Source organism: Sinocyclocheilus anshuiensis, unplaced genomic scaffold, assembly GCF_001515605.1.
Source record: "Sinocyclocheilus anshuiensis isolate Anshui unplaced genomic scaffold, SAMN03320099.WGS_v1.1 scaffold1753, whole genome shotgun sequence".
NCBI classification, from domain to species: Eukaryota; Metazoa; Chordata; class Actinopteri; order Cypriniformes; family Cyprinidae; genus Sinocyclocheilus; species Sinocyclocheilus anshuiensis.
Window position 1 is genome coordinate 261 of NW_015541398.1, and position 27,899 is coordinate 28,159.

General features: G+C 36.2%; 1 protein-coding gene across 1 annotated transcript in view; it reads right to left on the reverse strand.

The window, feature by feature from the left end:
* Positions 1–4,142: 4,142 nt before the first annotated feature.
* LOC107690820 (receptor-type tyrosine-protein phosphatase F-like) overlaps positions 4,143–27,899 on the reverse strand; it is a gene marked incomplete at its 3' end in the record, with an annotated part of 148,432 nt that continues 124,675 nt past the window's right edge. The window contains exons 8-14 of the mRNA XM_016489240.1: positions 26,981–26,992; positions 20,570–20,839; positions 16,874–17,455; positions 15,765–15,898; positions 14,801–14,945; positions 10,534–10,839; positions 4,143–4,336 (exon numbers count right to left, since the gene is read on the reverse strand). Of these exons, the coding sequence (XP_016344726.1) occupies positions 4,143–4,336; positions 10,534–10,839; positions 14,801–14,945; positions 15,765–15,898; positions 16,874–17,455; positions 20,570–20,839; positions 26,981–26,992 (1,643 nt within the window). The remainder of the gene's footprint in view (positions 4,337–10,533; positions 10,840–14,800; positions 14,946–15,764; positions 15,899–16,873; positions 17,456–20,569; positions 20,840–26,980; positions 26,993–27,899) is intronic.

The window sequence follows — 27,899 nt, forward strand, 5'->3', positions numbered from 1 at the left end:
ATTCAATCCATCACGCATGGAAGTGATGTATGAGTGAGCCGCTCTCAGCCCAAACTCATCTCCTCTCATCTCTCCTCCGCTCCCCGTGGCCCAAATACAACAGAAAGCGCTCCATTTAACATTTTTGAACAGAGAACAAGCAAGCGAACTGCTGCTTATCGATTCTAATATGGAAACGGCTCCTGTGCCCAGCTGGCCTTCATTACACAAAAGAATAACACATACTGAGATGACGATGGAGATTTTATCATCTTTACTTACAATAACTATTGTTTGATTCATTTTACCTTAGCAAAGGATGTCTTTTATGTCAAATTTGCTGTTTTCACACACTTTTATCTTACTTTAGTTTATAGAAAATATTATATCACCATACAAGGGTATAAATCTGCCACTGCTCCAGTTTCACAGGGTGTACCTCAAGGTTCAGTTCTTGGTTCACTTCTGTTTATCATTTATATATATCCACTTGGTGACATCATATGCATGCATGGACTTCAATTTCATTGCTATGCTGATGACGTTCAAATGTACCTAACCACCAGCTCTGATAGGTCATCACTGCCTGACTCACTTACTGCATGCATCAGGGATATCAAGCATTGGATGTCCTTGAATTTCCTTAAACTAAATAATAACAAAACTGAAATATTGATGATTGGCTCTGCTACCTCAGTCAAAAGGATTGACCTGTCCTTTGAAATTGACGGGGTTCATGTTAAGCCTGCTTCATCTGTCCGTAATCTTGGTGTCTTATTTGACTCATCTCTATCTTTTGCCTCTCATATTTCTTCTATTGTTAAAACCTCTTTTATTCCATCTTCGTAATATTGCACGTCTTCGATCTTCTCTAACTCTAGCTGATGCTGAAATCTTAATTCATGCATTAATCACATCACGTCTGGATTATTGCAATGCTCTATTTCTTGGTCTGCCTAAAAAAAACTTATTTCAAGGTTACAGTATGTTCAAAACTCAGCAGCAAGAGTTCTCACCTCCAGGCGTTCTGCTCCTATTACTCCTCTACTGCATGATCTTCACTGGCTACCTGTGGCATCACGTATTCACTTTAAGATATTACTTCTAACATTTAAGGCATTAAATGGTCTTGCGCCTCCATATCTGTCTGACTTACTGTACTCCTACTCTCCTGCCCGGTCCCTCAGATCATCTGAGCTTGGTCTCTTGTCCATTCCTTGTTTTCGGCTGTCCACTGTAGGTGGTAGGTCATTTAGTGTTAATGCTCTTAAGTTATGGAATTCGCTACCCTTTGCACTTCGTAATATATCATCTTTGTCTACCTTCAAGACTCAGCTAAAAACATATTTTTTTAATATGTATTTTGGATAATGTGGCTCTATGTGGCCTTATGTGTTTGTATTGTGTATGTGGGTGTGCAAATGTTTTGTATAGCACTATGAAAAGTGACCTTGAGCTATGGAAAGGCGCTATATAAATAAAACTTCTTCTTCTACTTTAGTTTATTTCACAATATTTATTCAATGATGGGCACTTCTGAACTTGTAGACTTGTAGACATGGTGTGATTTCCACCATGTCTCAAATTATGTATTGTATTTAATAGCATTTAAAGCATCATAACCAGTATTTTATTGTATATCTAAATACACAATTAAATATTATTTCCCCACTTTTGCATAATTTGAAAGATTTATAGTTTAATTGGAAACTACGCACAGCAAAAATATTGTATTTACATTTTTTACTTGATTTTTTTATTAATTTTTCTCACACATCACATGCTTTTCACTGTAACTGTTGTTTTCTTGGTAGCCAAGAACACTAACCTTTGAAAAAATTAATTAGTGGCAAAACTATTGGTTGTGATGCAAATTACATTAACAGATTATATTAATCAAAAATTATATAGATGCATATAAATATAGTGCCTTCTCTTTCTGTTTTCCAATCTATGCTTAAATCTTATTTACTTGGGCAGGTGATGATGGCTTAAAAAATGTGTGTTGTTTTTTTTTAAATTGCCAAATGTTTGAGTCAAATGTTTTATAGCATTGTTTGTTAATTAATTTGTTTATTCATTTATTTTTATTTTAATGCCCTTAAGGTAATTTTATGTACAGCACTTTGGTCAACCCATGGTTGTTTTTAAATGTGCTTTATAAATGAATGAATGAATGTTTTTATAATGAATTCTCATATTTTAAGATTAAATAGCAAAACAATAATGTCTATACGTGACAATAAAAAATTTTTTTTTTTTTAAATTGTTATGTAAAGTTGTGTAAGTAAAATAACTTGGAAATCTCTTATCCAAGATAATAATAATAATAATAATAATAATAATAATAATTGTTTACATAATTTGTACTATTGTTATTTTACTATATTCACTGTTTTGCCAACAAAAATATTTTTGTCATGCTAATAAAGCCGACTAAACTGAAATTGAATTGAGATTAGCAGTCAACTTGCAATAAGTTTCTACTGCGTGACTGATGTGTAAATGTATTTATGCAAACTGTCAAGTTAGTGTGACAAATAGATGTCCATGTATGACGACTAATGACTTTAAGTTTGCATGAGTGAACGTGTGTATCTGACAATAATAACAAATGTGCAGAGATGCAAGAATCTTGCTCAAGACTCCTCGTCTCCACACAGATAAGACAGGAATGCAGCTGACGAATAGAAAAAGAGGTGTGAGTTTATCTGCTGCGAGGGAGAAAGAAAACCCAAAATAAGTGTGTGTGAACAGCAGACGAGGTTCTCCACCCTTCAGAGAAAAAGAGCAGAGACGAACGCATCACCGAGGGCAGCCAACGGGAACGAGGCAGATCCTTCGAGGACGCGTCTGAACTTTTCTGCAGTTTGACACGCATCTCGTTCTGTTCCTTGAGTTCTGACATTTATGAGGCACAGGTCTCTTAGCATCACGCATGCTGCAAGTCATGCATGCGGTGTAATTCCTTGTCACACACACACACTAAAGTAGTCAGAGAGTCGGCGTGCTCCTGCAGGCTAAACGCTGAATAACAATCCTGCAGCAGCTCTCCACGGCCGGCTGCTCTCTCCCATTAATACTCAGCAAGGATTACAGCACCACTACAGCTCCTGATCCATTTCATCAAAAACCATTGCTCTCAAATACATATATATTAATATTAACTTCATTTGAATAACACTCTGTGAGTTCAGATCATTCCTCTGCAAGCTGGAATTACACTCTTATGAATAAAACTCTTCCCACTTGTTCTCTGACTTCAATTTTGTCTGATTTTGGTCGGATTGAGATGACTACTAACATTTTATGTATTCAGTAATATTTTATGTATCAAACTGCATGCAGTAAAATGTGGTTGGTGGTTGAAATGCATCAATTTAAAATGTATACAGCACAAATGTATTCAGTTGGAATGAGTCAATAGGAACTTTATATTGAGAAAGGACAAATATATCAAAAAGATGTATATCTATCAAAGAGGTCAAAATGTGGGAAAACTGTGACAAAAATGAAGAATGTGTAGTTCACTTTGCAAATTAATAAAACAATTTTAATATAAGGTGATAAACAAATATATTAATCAAAAACAATTAATAATTTGTATATGTAATACTTGAAACAGTAGTATTAATGTATGAAAAGTGTATTTTTCAGTTATATATGACAGTCTAAAACGACAGACTGTTTTGATTTTTATTTGTATCTTTTGAATAGATTAAACTTAGTAGATGAAGGTAACACTTCAGTTTACAATAAGGTTCATTTGTTAACATTAGTTAACTGCATTAACTAAAGAATTTATCAATCTTAATGTTGATTTAAAAATTTGTAATACATTATTAAAATCAAAAAGTTGAGCCAATATGAACTAACAATGAGTAGTTGTAATTGCATTAACTAATTTTAACACAGATTAATAGATACTGTAACAAATGTATTGCTCATTAATAGTTAATGAATTATTAATGTAAAGTCTTACCTATTAGAATGAAAAAAGGGAACAAGTGTAGGTAAAATAAACTTCAGCCTACACCTTTTTAGGTTAATATGCAAAATTATGTATATTTATTATGAACAATTGTGTATGAGGACCGAAATAAATTTGGGGATCCATATACAATGTGACTTGGTTTCACATTTTCTATTTTCTATTTGAGTACCTGTGCCTCGGGCAAGGCCACGTCCAGTATGATGGGCTGTCCGCGTGGCTCTCCGTTCTCCAGCCGTGAGTAAACCACCTGGTAGCCGCGGATCTGTCCGTGCTGCTTCTGCTGCAGAGGAGGCTTCCAGGACACCCGCAGGGCCGTGGAGTTCACATTGTCCACCTCAACCCTGCGTGGAGGGGCGCCAGGCACTATGGGAGGGAGAGAAGAAACGTTTAGAGCTCAATCACACACTCACAACACACACAGGTCATTTAAAGGTACAAACCTGCTCCCAGGCTGCAGCCAACACATTTGAACAACTTTTAGTACTGCTAAAAATCTGCTCTCTGTAAAAATAAGTTAACATATGATAAAAAATGATGTATATTTGTTTAAAAAAAGTCTATTTTGGCAATTTCTTCAGTTTTCAAATATTAATATTAAAAGCCTGAGCTTGGGACAAATAAAAAAATAAAATCTATTTATGTTGACATATAAAAATAAAATATTTATGGTATTTTAATAATAATATAAAAATATATTCTTCTATTAATTTAATAATATTTACAATTATATTTTACAATAAATTTTTCATATATTAATATTAAAAGTCTATCTCTGGGACAAGGGTAAATCAATAAAACAATACAATCTATATAATAACAATAAAAATAATATGTAAAATAAAATAAAAAATGTAAAAATAAAATGAAATATTAATAATAATAATAAAGTAGGTATGCAGTTATCTACCCTCTATAATTCACTTTAGACATTACATTTCTCAAATACACAAAAGCCTGCAAAAATTAAAGGGATAGTTCACCCAAAAATGAGCATTCAGCCGTAAGACCTTCATGTCGCACCAAATCTGTATGACTTTCTTTCTTTGTTTTGAAGAATATTCACACTCCAAAAATAAATGCATCATGAAAGCTCTCATGAAATAATTTAGACTGAAAAAACAGCTTTTTGTTCATTAAAAATAATAACAATAAATAAAAATAATAATTAACATTTTTGTGCCTTTTTAGAGCTTGGTGGTCACCATAAACTTTAATTGCATGGAAAAAATCAGTGTAAATATATATGTCATTCAGGTTTAAAATTACATAAGGGTGAACTATCCTTTTGACATACATTTCACAAATACAAATGTGTTGCATTGAGAGCCTGGGAGACAGGTTTCACCAGACCCACATAACGCTCCCGGCCAGCTCAGCTCCCCCTGGAGTTTGGGCTGACATGAGTGCAAAAGAGCAGCAGTTCAGTAGATGTTAATGACAGTCAATAGAGGAGGCAGTGAAGGGAGGGAAGACAGGAGTGAAGGTTAAAAAGCACAGCATTAAGAGATTAATAACCAGATAGAGAACAGCCTCTCCCATCCCAGAAGTAACAGCTCAGAGCGCAGAAGATCTATGGAGACTCGAGTGCTGAACGTCAGCAAAACAGGCTGCTCTTAATTGGAGTCATAAAACTGTATAAATGTGCTTGGCGCTGGCTGGAATTCAGCCTTGACCTTCAGACGAGAAAAAAGTCAATGCCTGAAAACAGATAAACAAAACTATAGTGCACTTCTGCAGATGTGTGACCCGAGCTGGAACGAAAGCATCGACACGGTCAATTTTAACAGCATGTTTGTGCAAGTTTAATACAAGTTCAGCTCAATCGACACCCTTTGCAGCATAATGTCAATTACCACAGACACAAATTTGGGGAAAAGATTTGAACTTACAATGGAGTAAACTAGGCCAACATTACAGGGAGTTGAAAGCTAAATGAATAATTCAGTCTTGCACGTTTCATGTGAAAGTTCGCTGGTTTACTGGCCTTACGTATTCTTGACATTGTTGAAAAATTGCATCTGACTGTACACAGACCAGGTGAGTAATCGACTCTATCACACTAGCATTTATGTTCAATTCCTCTCATTACTCTTTTGAAACTCTGTGTATTTTAATTAGGGCTGATAATTTTCAAACTTTTTATTTACAGAGCAGAAATATATTAAAAGAATTATCTTTCTAATAAATATAATTATTCTAAATAAGCATCATCATTCAATTTCATAATCACAACAACTCAATGTTCTTCATTGTTTACACTTTTTACCAATGAATAAACATGCCTTTTGTAGTTTTTATTATTTTTTACTGACAAATAGCAGTTTTCATCCATATTACATCCCAATCGCCATCCAATCCATATTATTTAAAAATTTTTTTTTAAATGTAAATGACTTAAGATCAATGTTTTTTTTTTGTATCCATTTCCATGACTTTACCAGGTTAACAAATCACACTTTTAAAATTCCCTCATACATACAAAAAAATAAATAAAAAAAAAGTAAAAAAAGAATATATATATACACACACACACATGTAATTTCAGCTCATATCTTTATCAGTTTTAGCTTATTTTAAACCTTGTTATTTTAAACAATTTTAAGGCCTTTTTGGGGCCCCCTGGTTGAGAACCACTTATGTAGACTATTATTTTTTAATAATTATGCAGTTCTAATTTTAATATTTATGTCCTAGAACTGTGTACTAACTTTGTAAGTGTAACACACTCTCAGAAAAAAAGATACAAACGGTCACTTTAAAAAGGTAACTAACATGTACACTTTGGATACTATCATGTGCTTTTAAAGTACTAATATGTATTTTTAAGGTACTCATAGGGGTAAATAAAGTACAAAGATGTGCATTTCAGCTTTTGTACCTTAGGGTTCTGCCACAGTGACAGCTTTTTAATGAGAGTGCATTAATCAGAATTTCAAAACAATACAAAACCTTTGAGAAGTCAAATTTATTTTCTGTGTCAATTGATGTTATGCCACAAGTGCTGTCGATAGTGCTTAACTCATATTGAACGCATAACATTCCTTTGAGGGATGAAAGCGCAGACTTTGCTCCTCAAATCTTCCATCTGCTTCCGCTCAATCCTGACGTCTGACTCCGCCGTCTCACACTTGCTCAACTTTCACTTTTTCTCGTCTCCATGGAAACGCTTGCAGAGAGACGAACCGGACGGGATGGGTTCACACTATGCTCGCTGCTCACAGCCACTTCATGCCACTCCAGCTCTTAAAGCACATTACCCACAGTTCCAGGCACGAAGGCAATATTGCAGGGAAATTACACACATGCTGGCGGGAAGACCGACGGATCCATAATATCATAAAGATCACAGATCACCAGCCTCATGCAGGAAGTGTGAAAACAGGACGTGGTCTACTGAGACCTGCTTTACGCATCACAGACCGCATCTAATCACAAGCTACTAATATGCAGCACAACACATGGGCTGTTTTTATAAGGCAGTACAATACATTTCTGTGAGAATACAGCATGCATTCAGATCCTGTGTGCCGTGACCTTGCTCCAACTACTCATTCACCCAGCAGCCCGGCACTTTGCTTTCCTGCGTAAAAAACATTCATAACTGCGGTGAATAAACTATCAAGCTCAGAACGCCTCAAACCAAAGTGTGTGCTTTGATTTATGAGAATACACAAGGTTGAGAAATGTAAAAAAACACTCTGTACTGTCTGGGATTCACTAACGAACGATCTCGTCGCAGCAGTTCTGCTTGATGAATATGGATGTCAGCGAGCTTCTCTGAATGGGCGGAAAAGGTAAGAAGAACCGATGGAAAAGTTTTCAGATAAAAAACACAGCTAATTTATCAATGGCTGCACCTGCAGCCTCGCCTTTTCACTTTCAGTCAGCGCCGTTAAAGCCTTATCAGCCACTGCAGTGCATTATTCTCGCCAGAATATGCAAGAGAACACTCAATAGCTTGGTTTATCTCATTTTGGTCTGATTAATAACCCTCCAAAAGAACCTGAAATGAAACTGAACAACGCATATAAAGTTAAGTGCATCAACTTTAAAACAGGCCCCAGGCCTGCATGAATCTTTCGTTCAGAGTTTTGTTCCTTGCTAAGCTTAGCATCACTACCACTATTGCTCATGCTTGACTCAATACAGGCTTACATAAGATGTACTATTACTGTTTTAAGCAATCAGTCTTACCATTTTTGCTCTGCAGACGGTAAAACATTCCACAGACTTACATTGCAGGAAAGATTCAAGCTATATCTAGAGACCAGAATAGCACAGAAACAACCACCCAGAACACTCTAGCAAGTGTATATCAACACCAGAGTACACAACTACACTGTTCTAAAGTTTGGGGTCGGTAAGATTTTTTAATGTTTTTTAAGTCTCTTCTGCTCACCAAGACTGCATTTATTTGATCAAAAATACAGTGAAATCAGTAATATTATGAAATATTATTGCAATTTTAAATAAGTGTTTTCTATTTGAATATATTGTAAAATGTAATTTATTCCTGTGATCAAAGCTGAATTTTCAGCATCATTACTCCAGTCTTCAGTGTCACATGATCCTTCAGAAATCATTCTAATATGCTGATTTGCTGCTCAAGAAACATTTCTGATTATTATCAACGTTGAAAACAGTCGTGCTGCTTCATATTGAAACATTTAGAATTATTTGTGTGAATAAAAAGCATTTTTACAAAAAATATTTTTGCAACTATGTAAAGTACTGTCACGTTTGATCAATTTAATGCATCCTTGTTGAATAAAGTAATAATTTCTTTCAAAAAAAGAATGGTAGTGTACATTGAAGGAGAAACTGGACTCATATTTAGATAGCAGAATATCACAGAGATTAGATTTGGGCCAGTGAGTATCCACTTAGCAACTTCCCTGAACACCCTGACAGCCGCTTAGTAATGCCCACAACATCCTAGCATCTTAGCTGTGAGTTTTGCATGAGCAAACACCACTCACTTTTCCTTCATGAAATGTAAAAATGTAGTTACATCATACTCTGAGTGTATGTGCATGTGTGTGTGTGTGTGTTTGTGCATATGTGGGGCTCGTTTCTGCATGTTTCTGTCTCCTCTGGGCTCAGCGGTTTGATTGACAGGTGAATGCCGGAAGTACATGTCCCTTTTCTGTTAAGCCTGTCAATCAAATTCTGATATCCCATCTCTTCTCTCTCTGTATGTCTCTTTTTCCTGGAGGCAAGTGTTTTTTTTTTTTGAGTGGTTGCTATCAGTGCTGCCTGCAGTGGCAGTTTCTATCTCCCTTAACAGTGCTGCTTTTCTGTATTATTTAAGCCATTTGTAACCCATTTTATTTGTAACAGAATAAACACTCATTGATTATTTTAATCCTTCCTAGACACGTATGATATTAACTCACTTATATATTCACCTTAATAATGTGGCACAGCATGACTTACAAAACTAGTCATGCTAATTAAAAACAATGAATCTCATTATTCCTTATTCAGAACAGAAATGACTCTTTAAAATGCTACTTTTTAAGAGTCACTTATGTTCTTCAATCAGAATGATTAAACAATGTCAAACCTTTTTTGCTAGTGTGTCCTGGGTGTTTTTAGTGTGTGTGTGCTCTAAGAAATTAACACTTTTATTTAAAAAGGATGCATTAAATTGATCAAAAGAGGCAGTAAAGACATTTATAATGTGACAGAATGATTTCAGATAGATGCTGTTCTTTTGAACTTTCTATTCATCAAAGTATCCTAAAGAAAATATATCACGGTTTCCACAAAAATATGAAGCATCACAACTGTTTTCAACATTATAATAATCAGAAATGTTTGTTGAGCAGCAAATCAGCATATTAGAATGATTTCTGAAGATCATGTGACACTGAAGACTGGAGTAATGATGCTGAAAATACAGCTTTGATCTCAGAAATAAATTACATTTTACAATATATGAAAATAGAAAACAGTTATTTTAAATTGTAATAATTTTACTATATATATTTTTTTTACTGTATTTTGATCAAATAAACACAACCTTTTGAACAGTTGTGTAAGTCTGTGGGATTTTTCTACCCATTTCATATTAACTATGGCTAACAGTAATAGTAATAATTGTTTTAGCAACATCTATAAGAGGCTTCTCTAAATAAAGGTCTGTGTTTCTGTGTGCGAGCGTCTCAATGTACCGTGTGAACCCCACCGAAACTCTCAGTTCGCCCACTCATTCTGAGTCTTTTCATCGCACAGCGAAGACTGACTCACAGAACAAAACCTCAGCGCTGTCCTGAACTTTCACTCCACTATAGAGACAGAGAGCCCAGCTCCTGCTCTCTCGCTTCCTCTGTCTGGTGCACCAGAGCCGCACATTAATAACAGAAGAGTGAGGAACAGCAGGCGTAAACTCCAGCGTAATAGAAGAAAGAGAGAGAATCGCACAGGGAGGCGTTGATTCATGCCGTTCAGCCAGGAAACCCGGAACGAGGAGTTAGTGCTGGTGAGTTTGGAGACTCAGTGGTGCTAGTTAGAAGGTGCGGAGAGTAGATCTGGAGCACCAGTGAGCCGAGCATTACCGTCCTCTTTGGTTCTGACGCGGGTGCTGCTGCTCTCTGGGCCGGGCCCCACGTCTGTGTGCGCTTTGACCCACACCACGTACTCCGTCCACTTCTCCAGCCCCTCCAGCACGTAGCTGGACACATCCGCGGGGATGTCCTTGACCTCGTGACGCTGCTGGTCCTCGCCTGACACCGCCTGATAGGCCAGAGAGTACCTGACGATGTTGCCGTGGCGGCTGGCGGCTGGAGGAGCCGCCCAACTCACCTTGATGCTGGTGGAGCTGAGGCTGATCAGGTGCACTTCCTGTGGGGGGGCGGACGGGGCTGGAAAGGGGTGCAGGAACACATGAGCTGGGACCAGTTGCATAAACTTAGCATCTGTATGTCTTAAGATCCAGTCTGACTAACCAGCAGTTTGCCATGGGGTAATTGTCTTATTTTTCAGATTCAAATAGTCTATCTTTTCATGTAACTGATTTAAAGTTATGACTAACTTGTATGCAAGTTTATGCAACCGGCTAGCAAAGAACATAAAGGTTCTTTGCAGAACTTGAGTTCAAGGATTGAAGAACCCAGGGTTCTTGAGCTGGCAAATACAGGCAAACACACATAGAAGTTAGTATCTGTGCACCATTCTGGAGGATTCTAAATAGACTTGATGCTTTGATTTAAAGGATACTGCTCAAAAGTTTGGGGTCAATAAGATTTTTTTTTTTTGGAAAGAAAGTACTAATTTCATTCAGCAAGAATGCATTAAATGGATCAAAAGTGAAAGTAAAAATTTTACAGTGTTACACAAAAAGTCTATTTCTATTCATCAAAGAATCTTGACAAAATGTGTTATGGTTTCCACAAAAATCCGAAGCAGCACAAATGTTTTAAACAATAAGAAATGTTTCATGAGCAGCAAATCAGCATATTAGAATGATTTCTGAAGATCATGTGACACTGAAGACTGGAGTAATGATGCTGAAAATTCAGCTTTGATCACAGAAATAAATTACATTTTAAAAATGTATTACAATAGAAAACCGTTGTAATAATATTTCACGATTTTACAGTTTTTACTGTATTTTTAATCATATAATGGTGAGCAGAAGAGACTTCTTTCAAAAACTTCTCACCAACCCCAAACTTCTGAACAGTAGTGTATGTCTGTTAGAAGATGAAAAGTGAAGCCCTACTGGGGTCTTTAAAGCAGTGATACACAAATCTTGATACACAAGACTTGCACACATTATTTTGATTTTTTTCTTTAAACTGAAAAAAATGTATCACAATTCATCTATTTTGATTTGTTCTAACGTCAATAAAATCTGGAACCTGTTTAAGTCCTCGTAGATGAGAATCGCTGCTTTACACACCAATACAACTTTAAAAGTTTCCGCTTCGGTGTCAAGCTATAAAACACTTTTTGGAACCTTTCTTTATAAGCGTGAATACTGCATTATTTTATTTAAAAAAAAAGTCTGCACATACTGTAGTCTAAATATTGTGTTTTGAGGTGAAAGCAGAGATTGATGGCTCACTTCTACTCTGTATCTGTGTAAGTATGACAGAGATAACAGATACATTCTGTCTGACACTTTGGCTAGACATGTAATTGATGTGATTGATGGCCTGTCTAGTGTCTGAGATGCTCTATCGATTTACTTTTAAAATCACTTGAGTTCACAGAAAATCCCACCGCTCCTGTCTATCCCGTCCTGAGAACATGGCAAACTAAAACAATATACAGTAGGATTATTACACGGCTCTCTGGAATACTTGATTCAGACTGAAAAAGCAGCAGACATAACATATTGGCCTTTCTGAACGATATCAGTGATGGAGTACGTATGCGGCAGCACTATGAAAATGTGATAACCGTATCGCTCCTGTGTTTTGTTCAGCAGAGCAGGCGGAAAATGGCTTCCGAGGAAAAAAATAGGTAAAATAAGAGGTTTGACTCCACACAGAAGAACAAGAAACATATCCGTGAGTGTGAATAAGATGGTCTACACCTGTGGACTGAGAAAACCAGGAGAGGAAATGAAGAGAGAAAAGACAAAGTGTGGGAAAAGGTGGGAGCAATGGGTGAGAAAACAAGATTAAACAGGGAGACACAGAGACACTGAAATTCTGAAATTCAAGTGGGAGTTGAGAAGAAAAAAAAATAGTGAGAGAAAGAATAAATACAGGGAATTGAGAAAATGAGCACATGGTTATTATGAGAGAGAATGAAGTGAGGAAACAGAAAGAGAGCAAGTTTATTTGTCAGCTGCAGCAGAGGAAAATGTGAGTGAAATACAACAGGAAAAGAGAAAAGTGAAGAAACTAAACAGAGAGGAGAGAGACACTGGTCACTGAGGAGAAAAAAACAAGACAGCAAGAAAAAAGCGATGAATAAAAAATATTAAAGACAGCAAGAAACGGAGCAGATGGTAATGAGAGAGAATGAAGTGAGAGGAAAGCTATATTAACGGTGAGAGAAAGCTATAAAGAGGTGTGAAAGGTCAAGCATAGTGAGCTGCCGACCTAGACAGGATATTACAGGATATTTTATTCTTTTAAAAAATGCTTTTTTTTTTTCATGTCTTTTTTTTTTTAAGTAACCATGAAATCAAAATGGACAGTTCTTATTTTTTAATGTGATATTGCAGTGTTTACTAATTTATATATGCACATCAAATTTTTTTTTTAATTCATGTGTGATCGCAGCAATTAGCAAACGGCAATGATCCAATCAATTCCAGATGGACAAAATCAAGACCCGCCCTACATTTTTTTTCTAGATTGAGAAGCCATTTCACTCTTATTTAAGTCACAACAGGGAAGAAATGATCACAATTTGTTTCATGCTGACTTTAAAATGTTCATGCTGCTCTCTAGATTGAGAAGCCATTTCACTCTTATTTAAGTCACAACAGGGAAGAAATTATCACAATTTGTTTCATGCTGACTTTAAAATGTTCATGCTGCTCTTTTGCTGCTTTTTAAACAAAAACATCAAGTAAAGGAGTCATAGGAACATTTTTTTCCCTTTTGAAACATGACGAACGGGGTTTAAAAGACAATCAATATTCAGTAATATTATTGATTTAACTGCACTCACTGAATTAAGCTGAATAATGACTGTATTATCTTCTGTACAGCTGCTTTATAGCTGAAATTGAATTTGTTTCATTAATGATGCCTCTTACAACATTAAACCTGTTATTTTCCTGTTAAACCTGTCTATTAATGTGAAGCTGCTTTGAATCAGTCTGTATTGTGTAAAGTGCTATGCAAATAAATGTGACTTAACTTCACTATGAACATTCAAAAACTTCCTGTGTTCTGTGTGAAGTGTATTAAATGAGTCACCCATTAAAGTTGGGTTAACATGCTCCCTTAATAAGGTAACTGCTTATGTAGGCAGTGAGGCAGCTCACTAGGATCTGGCACAGAATTACAGAGACAGAGGGATTTTGGTGTCTCAGGTCTTTGAGGACTGTGACTCAGAGACGCTAGGACAAAAAAGACGGACTCGGGGACGTAAAGAAAAAGCCAGTGTTTCTATGGGAACCAAGCCGTGGCTTAGATCAAACCTCTCGAAGCTGACACGTCTAACAAATAGCTTTGAATAGCAGGAGATCTCTCGGAGGAGCTATTATAAATATCTCAGCTTTGGACCATATCTCTGGAGCCGGAGGAAGATGGGGACAGAGATTAAGCCGTACTGACTGCGTCATCCTGACGCCACCGAGAACACAAACAATCAGCGTGTGTCGCACTCCACGATCACTGCAGCTCTACATGGACTCTGAACCACAAACCAGGACTTTCTGAGACTTTGACACTCAAAAGCCGGTGTGATGCAGCTGAAATTCTGCATATGAAACAAACGCCAGTGCTGCTCTGCTCTGGAAAACACAGGGTCTTTTGTATGGCGATAAGACAAGATAAATAACAATTTAGTACATTTAAGGTGACATACTTTAATCTACACTTTTATAGCATTTCACTGTTTTCACCTCTTGAGCTAAAAATAATCATGCATGCTGTGTACCAATGTAGTAAATATTTCAAGATGATATTTTTGTGCTTTTGATGGTCAAATCTTATTTGTAAACACTTGCACTAAATGTCTCATAAGTGAGTGATATGGTGCAGTATGGTTAACACAACAAAAATGGAAAAATATGGAAAGTAACGTACCTTATTAACAATCTTTAGCCGAGTGACTAGGCCAGTACTGAGCTGCTAAGAAATGGTCAAAGTCTAAGATGGTCATAGTTTGAGTTAGTGAACAGTTGACACTTACTGGACTGGGCCGTCCGAGCCTCTATGGGCTGTGTGTACACCCCGAGTCCCATCTCAGAGCGTGCGGCTAGAGTAAACTTGTAGAGTGTGTCTGGCTTCAGGCTTTCAACAGCATATGAACCAGCAGGATTAAAGATGACATGGTGCTGTGATGGATAAAAGACAAAGAGAGAGTGAGAGGCACACACAGGCTGTTCAGAATGCATTATTAGTGTACAACTGCATGCTGCATAGTATATACTTTATAGTGTCTGTTTTTTATGTGAAACAGTATGCAGTATGCAACAAACTGCACTGTAAAATGCAGTGTTGTCATTGTTAAAACTTATAAACCTTATAAACATTTTAGGTAACAAAAAAAAATACTTAAACATTTTTAAAAAGGAATTTAGAAATGTTGCCCTGGCAACTAAACAAGTTTTAAGTAGAAATAAATATAAATTAATGTTAAAAAGAAATATATAAAAAAAAATGACAAATGCACACAACTGAAAATATACAAATATAAGCTAATAAAATAAAATAAATAAAATGTATATGTAAATATTGTTGTCACATAACCAACATTGCATGTTAAATTCAGTGATGCCCAGTCAGCATATAAAAATAAGCAATTTTTTGGTAAAAATAAATAAATGAAATATTTATATTTTATATATTATTATTGTTAGCCCATAAAAAAGACAAAAGAAGGTAAAATCAATATTTAAAAAAACATAGTTGTATGGCTGATATCAGAGTCATGTGTTTAAGATGATTGCATAGTGAGCTCATGTTGTGTATTTTACATTGTATACTGTAAGTCATCCAGGTATTCCATGCATATAGAAAAAAACTTGCATTCTGCATACGTACTGCAAACGGCAAAGATAGCATGTGCAGTGTGCTAATAATATCATAGTGAACTTACTGTAGCCATTCACCATTCTGTAGAGTCAGTGATCTTAGCTGTGTTCTGCCTTTACCTTGTTGTCAGTGCCGGCCTCCCAGTATGTGAGCTCATATTTGGTGATCTGATCCTGGACGGGCCACAGCCATGACAGCATTATCCGGGTGTCGAGCTCTGCCTCTGCTTCAAAATTAGTGGGCTGCGCCGGCACTGCAGTCAAAGATGGAGTTTGTTTTACTATACACTTAAATCACACCATTATATTGACTTTTGAAGCGAACTTTTGTAATGTCTTTCAATAATCTTCATTTAGGTATGTTGCTGAATTATCTTTTCTTCTTTTCTCAGCCCATATCGACCAGAATTATTTTTGTAAAAAAAAAAAAAAATGTTTTGTTAACTTAACAAAGCTTAAATAAAATATAAATTAAAATAAATACAAAATAAATAAATAAATTAAGAAATTAAGAAATATTACCTTGGCAACTACGTGAAAAAAGTTTAAGTGGAAGTTATTAATAAATAAAAATAGAAATATATAAAACATATTGAAATATAAATAAATTAAACCTAAACAGTAATATTTAAAAATAACAAAAACTAATAAAAAATTATAAAAGCACATAACAAAATTTCTGAAACAAAAGAACTGAAAATTAAATTAAAATGAAATAATAAAATATAAATATAAAAATAAAAGCGAATTAATTGTTTCAATAAAAACTATAATAGCATATAAATAATGCTAAAATAACACTGATATTGATGCCCAGTCAGCATATAAAATTAGAGATTTTAAGCATTATTTTGCAAACAAATAAACAAACAAACAAATAAATAAATACTCATAATATATTATTATTTATTATTATTAATCCATTCAAAAAATACATAAGAAGGTAAAATCAATATCAAAAACATAGTTGATATTGCTAAATTAAACCTAAACAGAAATATTTAAAAAGAACAAAAACTAATAAAAATGACAAAAGCACATAACAAAATGACTTAAAAATTAAATGGAGTATTAAAAATGAAATGAAATTTCTAAATAAAAATATAAAAATAAAAGCTAATTAATAATTTATAAACTGTAATAGTGTAAAACTAAAACTAAAATAACACGGATATTGATATCACATGCTCACTTTCATTAAACAATAAATTATATGGCACATATCTCACCTCCTTGCTGTGTTTTAACCTGCAGTATGTCCGAGGGCGGCCCATCTCCCACAGAGGTGAAGGCCAGCACGCGCAGGCCGTACGTGATGTCAGGTACCAGGCCGGAGATAGTGGTCAGGCTGCTGTCCTCTGTGTTGTGTTTCTGCCATGTGCTGAGCGGGAAGTGCATGTCGGGCGTGTAGTACACTCGATATCCTCGTATCTGTCCGTTGGGCTCCTCTGGAGGTTCCCACTGCACCAGCACGGTCGTGGCGCTCAGCATCCGGGCCTGAACGCGCAGCGGAGGAGACGAGGGCGCCTGTTCACTGGTCCGGGTCTCTACCGTCCCGCTCGGCGGCCCGCGGCCAATGTTATTGACCGCCATGACGCGGAATTCGTACTCAGAGTACGGGCTCAAGCCACCGATGCTGTAGCGTGTTGACGCCACTCCGTCTACTTCCTGGAAGCCGTTGTCTGAGACTTTGGCCCTGTACTGAATCACATAGTAGGATACGGGTTCGGGGTTGCCAGAATCCCATGTTAGAGTTACACTGGTGGCGGTGGTTTCCGTGACGATCAGAGAGGTTGGAGGGCGGGGCAGAGCTGAGAATGCAAAAGAAACAAATGCATTCTCAGCTTCCTGACAATTATGATTGTGAATAATAATAATAATATTGGCAACCATACATGTGCACGAACATCTAAAGTGATCCAAAAAAGAACAGTGAGATTTCTTTAATTACTGTGAATTGACGGCAGTATAGCTCAGTGCACTTCATTTTAACAGCCAGTGAGACTCAATTATATCTAAAACACAACAGAAACGCGTGTGCTGTCAATTTATTTCAAGGACTTCAAATTAATTTCCTAAAACTGTAAATATTTCTCAGTTTGAACAATAAAAGTTGTCAAAATCCAATCAACATCCCAATACAAACAGAGCTGTAATACTGCAAGATCATAACACAATAAAGAATACGCTTTAATAATAGTCAGTCGTACAGTGCTATACTGTTTAGTCTAGTTAAGAGTGTTTTCAGAGCTAAGTGATTTTAGCTACAGATTATTGTGATGTCTGCAAAGACACTAAACCAATATTAAAACTATAAGCATACAGGCCTTACAGAATATCATGATATATGTTCAGGTCAGTGTGTTAACTAAAACTTTTTGAACAATAAAAGTTGTCAAAATCCAATCCACATCCCAATACAAACAGAGCTGTAATACTGCAAGATCATCATAACACAATAAAGAATACGCTTTAATAATAGTCAGTCGTACAGTGCTATACTGTTTAGTCTAGTCAATCATACAGTGCTATACTGTTTAGTCTAGTTAAGAGTGTTTTCAGAGCTAAGTGATTTTAGCTACAGATTATTGTGATGTCTGCAAAGACACTAAACCAATATTAAAACTATAAGCATACAGGCCTTACAGAATATCATGATATATGTTCAGGTCAGTGTGTTAACTAAAACTTTTAAAAACATTTATTTCGGTAACTGAAATTAAATCTGAATATTAAATGAATTACTTAAACATACTTCAAAAAAGACAAGGTAAATTAGAAATGTCTACCTTGGCAATAATACTAAAATAGCACTGGTTCAGATGTTAGATAATAGGCAAAAAAACAAACCACGCAGACATTTTTAGTCCTTGCATTTGAAATATCTGGGGTGTTTTTGCCACATGTCCTGGTTTATTTATCATCCTTAACATGAAAAAGGTGTTTGAAATGTATTTCTCAGTGTCTTTGCTACTAAAGCACATATTCTGACATGCTATCGTATGCCAAACGAATGCAAATATATCCGTGACATTTCTCAGGTTATATACATGCTAATGATCTGGCATTTGACATCAAAGTAGCAAAATTTACTGTGTTAAACACTGCTATTACGATTATTCTGTGTCTGTATCAGTTCAGTCAGCTCACCCTATTTCCACAGGCGGACAGAAAAATGCCTGCATTGTCATCAAATAGCTTCTGCAATCGACTCTAAACAACTTTTGTGCAATATGCGATTGGACAGCTGTCAGAATCCAGACAGATCAGCTTGAATAAGCAGCAGCAGTGTGGAAATAGAAACACTATTCTGGTGTCTGAGCACACCTTCAGTGTGAGTCTATTTGTGTTTTAGCATCATCTTGTTCAGCCTGTGGCTCAGTGGTAGAGCATTGTGTTAGCAGTGCAAAAGGTTGTGGGTTCGATTCCCAGGAAACACACATACTGGTACAAAATGTATATCCAGAATGCACTGTAAGTTGCTTTGGATAGAAGTGTCTGCTAAATGCATAAATTATTAAAATTATCTTATTGTTCAAATCTTTAAACCGTTGTGTGAGAACAACAGTATTTACAACAATGACACAGAGTGCAGCCTCTTTCTAGATTTCACAGTACAGTAATTCAGAGAGTGTGCTCTTTCACGTGTAGGGATTTCTAGTACATGAACGGACACTGCTATGCTCCTATCAATTCCCTTACAAATTTAAGTAGTCAAGTCATCTACACACGCAAGCATTTAACATGATCAATTTGGGACAATGAAATGTTTCGAATGGATTCATTATTGCGCAACAGTGCTAAAAACAATCCTTAATGATGATTCGGAGCTCAGAGATTTTGTTCGCTCTGTCAAGGCGGAATAAAGGAGGAGAGAGATCTCCTCATCACATTTCAGCTCTGATGAAACATTGATGAGGTGATTGCATGTCTGGGTCGGTGGGAATCCCCATGAGTGTGTTATTGATGAGATTTCACTCTCAACGTTTCTGGGCCAAGCCTCCAATCTTTGTTTATTACCGTCTAGATAATCACAGATAATCACTGACTTTAAGTACACAACTGATATCAACGCTAGCTGTATGGATCACTTGGGGACAAAGATTAAAAAAAGCAATTTATTCATTTAAATGAATGAAACCAAGCATACTTCACTATTTTTAGGAATATTACTACTTTACTTGAAAATAAACATTTCTGTATTACTACATTTTGAAAAGCAAATGAAAATACACTTCTCCTTTGTGTGGGTACAATTGTAGTATGCATAACTGATTCACAAACAAATTGAGTTTTTTTTTTTTCTTTAATGTTTTGACCAAACCAACAAATTAACAACTAATTTTTATTTTTGGGGTTATTATGATTATTATTATTATTATTATTATTATTATTATTTTTATATTTTTTTTTAAGAAAAATGTACTTTTATTCAGCAAGGATGCATTAAATCAATCAAAAGTGACAGTAAAGACATTTATAAAATTACAAAATAATTCTATTTCAAATAAATGCTATTTAATTTTTTTTTTAATTAACTGTTTACAACATTAATATTATTAAGAATAATCATAAATGTTTCTTGAGCAGCACATCGGCATATTAGAATGATTTCTGAAGGATCATGTGACACTGAAGACTGGAGTAATGATGCTGAAAATTACATTTTAAAATATATTAAAATGGAAAACTCTTATTTAAAATTGCAATAATATTTCACAATATTACAGTTTTTTCCCTATATTTTTTATCAAATAAATGCAGCCTTGGTGAGCATAAAAGACCTCTTTCAAAAACATAAAAAAATCTCAAACCTTTGAACGTTAGTGTATCTTTAATTATATTTAAGCATGACTACTTTTCATACAAGTGCAAACCTTAAGCAGATCCTGTGTGACTTATATCTGAGGTGAAGCGTCTCTTACCTTTGACAGTGATCTGAGCCGTGGTGTCGATCATACCCAGGGAAGATATGGCCACACAGGTGTAGTTAGCCGACTGCCGGATGTTGGTGAGCTCCAGCACATTTCTGCCAATGGGCATCTCCTCCTCTTTAGTGAGTTCCTGTTCCCCCTTCATCCACTTCACATAGGGCATGGGAGCGCCCACCGCCACGCAGGTGAGGTTCACGCTGCCGCCCGGCATCACCTCGTGATTGGTAGGTGGGATTGAGAAACGTGGCGGAACTCGCCGGACTGTTGGAGGAGCGCAGATGATGTTATATGCAGAATACAGATACTGGAAGTCAGAGAACATGCTTCAGGAATGGCTCTGGCTATACACCAATGACATCTAGGGTCTGTATTTGAGTTATTGTACTGTAAATATGAGAGATATGAAATATGAATTAGCTCTCTCTATATCTTAATGATTAATCTGAACAGACAAATGCCAAGCTAAATCAAGGGAACAGAGCTGAGAGCCTTAATTTACTGAACATTCACCATATAAGAGTCTGTTTTGACAGTAAATACATCTCAAGGCCTTTTTTTGTCTCTACGGTCGAGTCCCCTTATTGTCTCATTAAATTCAATTTCTGCCAAAGCGCTCGAAAACTATTCACTGTTACATCACTAAATGAACTCTGTTTGAATTACAAATACATACTAAAAATGCAGAAGAAGAGGGTCGTCAATCAAGGTGGTCATGAAATAATTTCTTAAGCTTTAGTCCAGTAGCACTGAGTTGTGCAGTGCTTTTTTCTCTGTCACACTATATTGGACTGACAGACGCTCAGGACCTCAAAGTGACGGCGGACAGGTGAATGTCACGTCTCAGATTTGAACTTTAGACTTTCTCATCACCGTGACTGATAGATTAGCAGTGCAATGCACATTTCCTTTATCATTTCATAGATATAAACATGGACATTCAGACTCTGAAAGCTGAGATTTCACTGAATTTCCCACAGAATTCAAATGCATGTCACTTATAAAGTTTTAAACATTTACCACCCTTTGCATGCTTGTTTATTAAATATTATAGATAATTTGATTATGCCTTCAGCCATCAATGAGACTGTCAGATTCATTTAGAATTCTAGTATGTTTAAACAAATTTCACAAAAGTATTTTTTATATATATACTTTCTGGTAAAAAAACTATTTGCCTATGCCTTATTTACATGTTGGCATGACAATGTTCATTGTAACATTGTAAAGCTTTTTTTGCAAAGAAATGCATCTAATTTAGATCAAGAATGCCATGATTTGACAGCAGAATGTCCTCACCATATTTAGTTGGTGTGAAGCCAAAGCCATACCATCCTGTCCACTGAATTCACAGCGAACACACTGTGTATCTCCAGAGCTACCCATAACGAGGAGCATTTTCTGTAGACTTCAAGGGTAAACAGCCTTCTGAGAGCGTCCATGGAGAGCCCGCTAATAAACCGATCTTTTATAATGTCTCTCCTTATATAAAGTGGAATTGTTTTCAGACGGCAGCTGAGTTTAACAGGGAGCTCTGCGGCCAGACATCTGCCTATATTTCACGGATAAACAAGTCTCACTTCAGAAAGAGACTCCAACTCTCTTCCAAATCCGAACATTACCTGCTCATTTCCTCACACAAGAAATGATTGCGGATAAATGAGGAAAGTATGCGGCTGAGGGATTACAAATGCTCAGTATTTATTTGACTTGAATGCAGTTTCTGGAAAGTACAGCATTAACTATCACCCAAAGACCAACAATAATCATTCATCTCGCTCTATCACAAAATAAATACAGTTTTCGCTTTCTGCATTATTAAAGTAGGTAAGGTTGGTAACACTTTTTTTTACGGTGTCCATGTTACAGATGTTACATGTACTTACTATAGTAATAACAATAAATTATGCAAAATTACATGCAACTAACCCTAAACCAAACCCTCATCCTAACCCTAACCATATAGTAAGTACATGTAATAAATGAATATTACTCAGTACTTAAAGGTATAATTACACTGTAACAAGGACACCGTAAAATAAAGCGTTACCGTAACTGCGTAAGAAAATACTGCAAACTTATGCAATGTGACAAATCTGTCCTCGCTGAAAGTGAAATAATGTGTGCAGCAAGAAAAAACTAATCACAACCAACCAAATGTGTAGAATGAGTCTTTCAACCCATGAGATTCCACAATGGGCGGAGCTACATTTTGCCATGCAATGCAATGCAAAAAAAACCCCCTCAATGATGAACTGACAAACGATAGTGGCTAGTAAAGGCAAAAATAGCACATGGTTATGCCACATAATTTTTTTAACCACAAAACCTTTAACTCGGCTGAGTTTTCATATTGCTGAGGTTCAGGTACAGTAAATCAATATTTATTGCAAAATTTATTGATTCAAGTCAGGTAAACACTGAGCAAATTGTGCTTATGGTGTGTGATCTGTATTGGCCGTGGCCAGAGGCTGCTGAACTGATCATCATCTCTGAGAGTTACGCTCAGAGTTTCGACTTTTGGGATTGAGTTAAGTTTGTTAGTCGGGCAGGAATGCCTGCAGGTGTAAGAGTGCAAGAGAGATATCACATTAATCCACGTTAGTCACTGTACATAGAGAGGATGATGTTACCCATGGACATGAGGGATGGTCACGACATGATGGCAAGAGATTCACTCAGTTAGAGGTTGTTAAGAAAGTTTGAGAAGTCTCTGCTGGCTAGTAAAACAGACCGGCGTGAGCGATGTGAGCGATGCCAGCGGCCGTGGTGAGATTAGAGAATGGGCTGAGCTGACTTTAGTCACTGATCTCATGAGAATGTTGCTGGGAGTGTTAACAGAGCAATGAATCTTGCAGTTAGACATGCAGACAAACACATATACATGCATGCACACATTCAATCTGAAGAGAGCACAAGGAGAGAAAGAGGATGTTTTGAAGGGGAGGTTTATTTCATACACACACATGGACACACACAAACAATCCCAAGTACATCAATGGCTGTGCAAGCATGAAGCAAAAAAGCACACATATATAGATAGTCAACAGAGCATACATGACCTACAGACTAAAACACCAATAAATGAAAAAAGAATCCAAACAAATGCATCAAAAACGTACAAAATAGTGCAAAGAAACCAATTTCAGCTTCGTCTGCTCAATAGAAAAAAATACGGTTGGATAACACTCCGAAACAAGCTGTGATCAGAGAGGGATTCTACAACAAGCATACTTCTGATCTTGACAATGTTTCTGCTGTCAGGGATGGACACTACAGTTGAACAGTCTTCTGCAGTGTCAACTCGCTGTAAATCTTCTGGTCTGAGGTGGATTATTGGAGAACCAGTCTCTAATCAGCATCAAAGCCGTGCTTTACAGATTCAACCAACTCAAATAAAAGAAACATGAACTCAGGGTCCAAGAAGAACATGCCAAATAAGAATAAATCTTTTTTAACTGCCAGTTTGGCTGGCTTTATTAGAAACTGCAACATATATAGTCTGACACTCACTGATATACGGTTGCATCTACAAAAACAAAAAAACAAAACAAAGAAAGAAACAAAAATATATATGTCATATTAGTGACAAATACAGTGCTCATCTTCTAACAAGTGGAAAATGTATCATCCAAAATTGATCTAGGATGCATATAGGTTTCTTCTTCAAGAACTTCTAAAATGAAAATATAAATAAACAAAACAACTTCAAAAAGAAGAGGAGATTGGATCATTTCATATATGATGCTTTTCTTTGCCACAAATAAGCCATGAAGTATTTCTATTGTCAGGGAGGAAATTATGTAATTTCAAAGTATAGTTTCTAGGCCAGTAAGAAATAATGGCTAGCAATTCATTCCATAGTGGCACGTGTAGCAAAAAAAAAAAAAAAAACCTTCCTAAGCAGATGTGCGTGAATGTTCTCTATAATAGACAAGAGAAGTCAAATCTAAGACTACAGGGATTATTCGTGTTGAAATGTCTCATTTGTGCTCTGCAGGTGCCAGTGAGAGAGACTGCAGAGCAACAGCGCTGAAGATATCTCGCCCGAGGCCACATAAAGTGAATTATGCATTACGACATGAAGACCTGAAGAGATGATCAGCACAGAGATCGGAGTGACCTAGAAACGACTGCCAGAAACCTGGGTCATGTTAACCCAACCAGAACCTCTTTATCAAGAATCGTTGCTATATAGTTCTTGATGTTACATTATAGATTCTTCAGATAAGTCTACTGGCTTCTGGACTTTTAAAGCAATTTTTTTTCCTAAATCAGTTTAAAAAATACAAATAAAAAACAAATAAATAAATAATATACAACCAAATTGATTGATTGACTGTTTTTTTGCATTAATTATGCACACAACCATGCCAAAATATCTCATTTTCATTACTGTGTAATGAAATGCATCTAATAAATATATAACAGCATTATTTAAAATGTAAGGTACAACTTTAAGTGTAAAACATGGTTCGTTTTTGTTGTATATAAACAAGAAAATATAATTACAAACGAATAATAAATTAATTAATTCATGATGATCAAAATGGAATGCAAAATATAATGTCTTTTGCTTTTGAAGGGGAAATATGACCTGAACATTTTATTTGTGAGATTCATCAAAAAAAAAAAAAAAAAACTCTTAGTGTTCTCTCATCGCATTAAGCTGTAAAACTTTTTCTGGTACAAACTGGAAACTCATTTTTCAGTGCATTTGCTGTGTGAGTCCCGAAACACCACATTGTTTGACAGTATGTTGTTTCTATTTTCCTTACGCTTCCACATTTCAAAGGGAAAAAGCTAATTTGTCAATGTCATGCATTGTTCTTGTCCAACTGAAACACCTTGTTTCTGCGATAATGTGACATGAAGAGGACATTGTCTTCCTCCTATATGAAGAACAGATGCCCGGGTTCAATCGCGCTGGGTTTCTGGAAGGATAATGACACTCTTTTAAACAAACAACACTGGGACGAAAAAGCTCTTTTGCTTTCTGCCATCATATTTTCTGTCTGTTTGTATTGTTCTCCACATCGGAAGTCCTCACCAAATGGCTGATTCCAAGACAAACAATGAAAGCTGCTTTAGCCAGCTTAAATACTTGAGAGCTCAAAAGGCTTTCTGGCAGTTCACAGAACAAGCCCTCGGAAGATGGAGCAGAGCAGAGCAGACGGGATTGCTGCCATCTTTGAAATTTGAACTGGTATATAAACAGGTCTGATCCGCTAAGCTAAGGGTGGATTCCTCAGTTTGTTCTTTGACCTCTGAGTTCAAGCTCTGAGCAACAGCAAATCGTCCTGTTCATTTAGAAAGAATGATGCTGCTGTCCTCTGTTTTCACAAACAAGACCAGCCTACGCTGCACAAAACACCTCCTTAAAACATGAGCATGCACACAAGAAAACTTCTGTAGACAAGTACATAAAAATACTTCAGACAAACAAAATAACTGGCAGAAATCCTCGTGACACAAAGGGTGTTTTCACACTTCACATGCTTCCCATCTTTTGAGATGAAACCAGTAGATAAATGCAAGTGTGATGTTATTTTATCTCAGTTATATCACTGAGATTCTATTATAGTTTTTATTATTATTTTGGGTTAGTTTTTATTTTTATATTTTCAGTTTCCATTTTAATTGTACAATTTTGTTGTGTTTATGTCGCTTTTAGTAGTTATTTATTTATAATGGTATAATGATATTTTATTTAAGGTAACCTTTATTTTATTTCATGTAACATTTTTTTTCATGGTTTTAGTTTTAGTTAACTATAATGACCTTTGTAAAAACCAAAGGAACAAACACACAATTGTATAATGAAGAGTCCTTACACTGCTATAGTGACTGTGCTCAGGACTGCAGTTATATTACATATATACAGTTAAATAATGTGAAACAACTCAAACTAGAAGTGCAGTTTTAAAAACAAGGACCAGATGGATGTTTCTTTTGGGCTTTTGCAATTTGCAATTGGTATGCATGTAAAACAACACAAAACAAATCAAAAAAGCATGCCTGAAAAACTCAACATTGGTTTCCATTTTTTAAACAAATGCACCATAGATGAAGCCAAAAAACCCAATGCATCGATCTCAGGTTCAGACCAAGTAGTTGAAGTGTGAAAACAGCCTAAAAGATCCCTGAAGTTGCTTTAGGGCTCTTTACACAAAACTACAAATGTCTGAAAACAACAAAACATCCACAGTTCTGACACATGCATCATGAAGAAATAGGCCAAGCCGAAATGTGAGGCAGCAGCATGCATGTGGAAGGGGAGGATGAGAGAGATTCAGGTAGAGCAGAGCTCCAGAGAGACTGGCACACAACAGCAGGGGACGCACGCCGCCTCCCGTCCACCGGCCGACCCTCTGCGTAGGCGGAGAGATAGTGAAAAGAACGCACCTTCCCGCTGGTCTGAGAGTGAGGAGTGGATTGATTTTGGATGGCAGGGTGCGATGATGATGGAGGAAGGGAAAAAAAAGAGAAGAGAGGAGGAGGAGGAGGAGGAGGAGGAGGAAGACAAGGAGAAACAGAGAGAGTAAAACAGGCAAATATTCCGCTTATCCATAAAAGAGACGTGAGACAAGAACATGGAGACAATCACAGCACCAAAACACACTCACACATCCATTCATTTCCAGATTTGTTCTTGTATTGTAAATCAAGGTGTATTTTATGACAGCTTATGCATTACATTCAGGCCAGATTTGAAGTCGATACATTGCAAGCGCATACCGTATTTTCTGAAAAATGAGTTGCACAGGGTCAAAATTGCATTGAGAGAGAAAAAAAGATTTGCATTGGTCACTTGTTCTTATTACAGTTGCATGCCATAATTACACTCAGAAATAATATAAAATATTAGTGAATGAAAGGTTCACAAACATTATAAACACTATAAACATTAGTGCCAGACAACATTTATGCTATTATAAACACCAAATCTATAAGCAAATTTATTAAACGCATCATACAAGTTGCTTCGGAATAAAATTTTGCAGCATGTTTCAGATGATAAAAAGTGGCATATTCCAGAAAACACAGTACTTAACATGCTTTCTTGCCTTGTTGTGGTGGTAACTAACCTCAGAAACAAATTACTATATAATTACTATAGACTAACCCAAACCCTACCCGACAATAAAAAAGTTAGCATTTTTAGAATAAAAAAAAGTACTGAATTGTATATGTGCACCTGTGTGCATATAAATGATTTAATTAACCTATAGTATGTCTCTCTGCGATCTCTTTCTGCCTACACCTTCCAAATTTACAAAAGCACACACACACACACACACACACACACAAATAAACACACAAA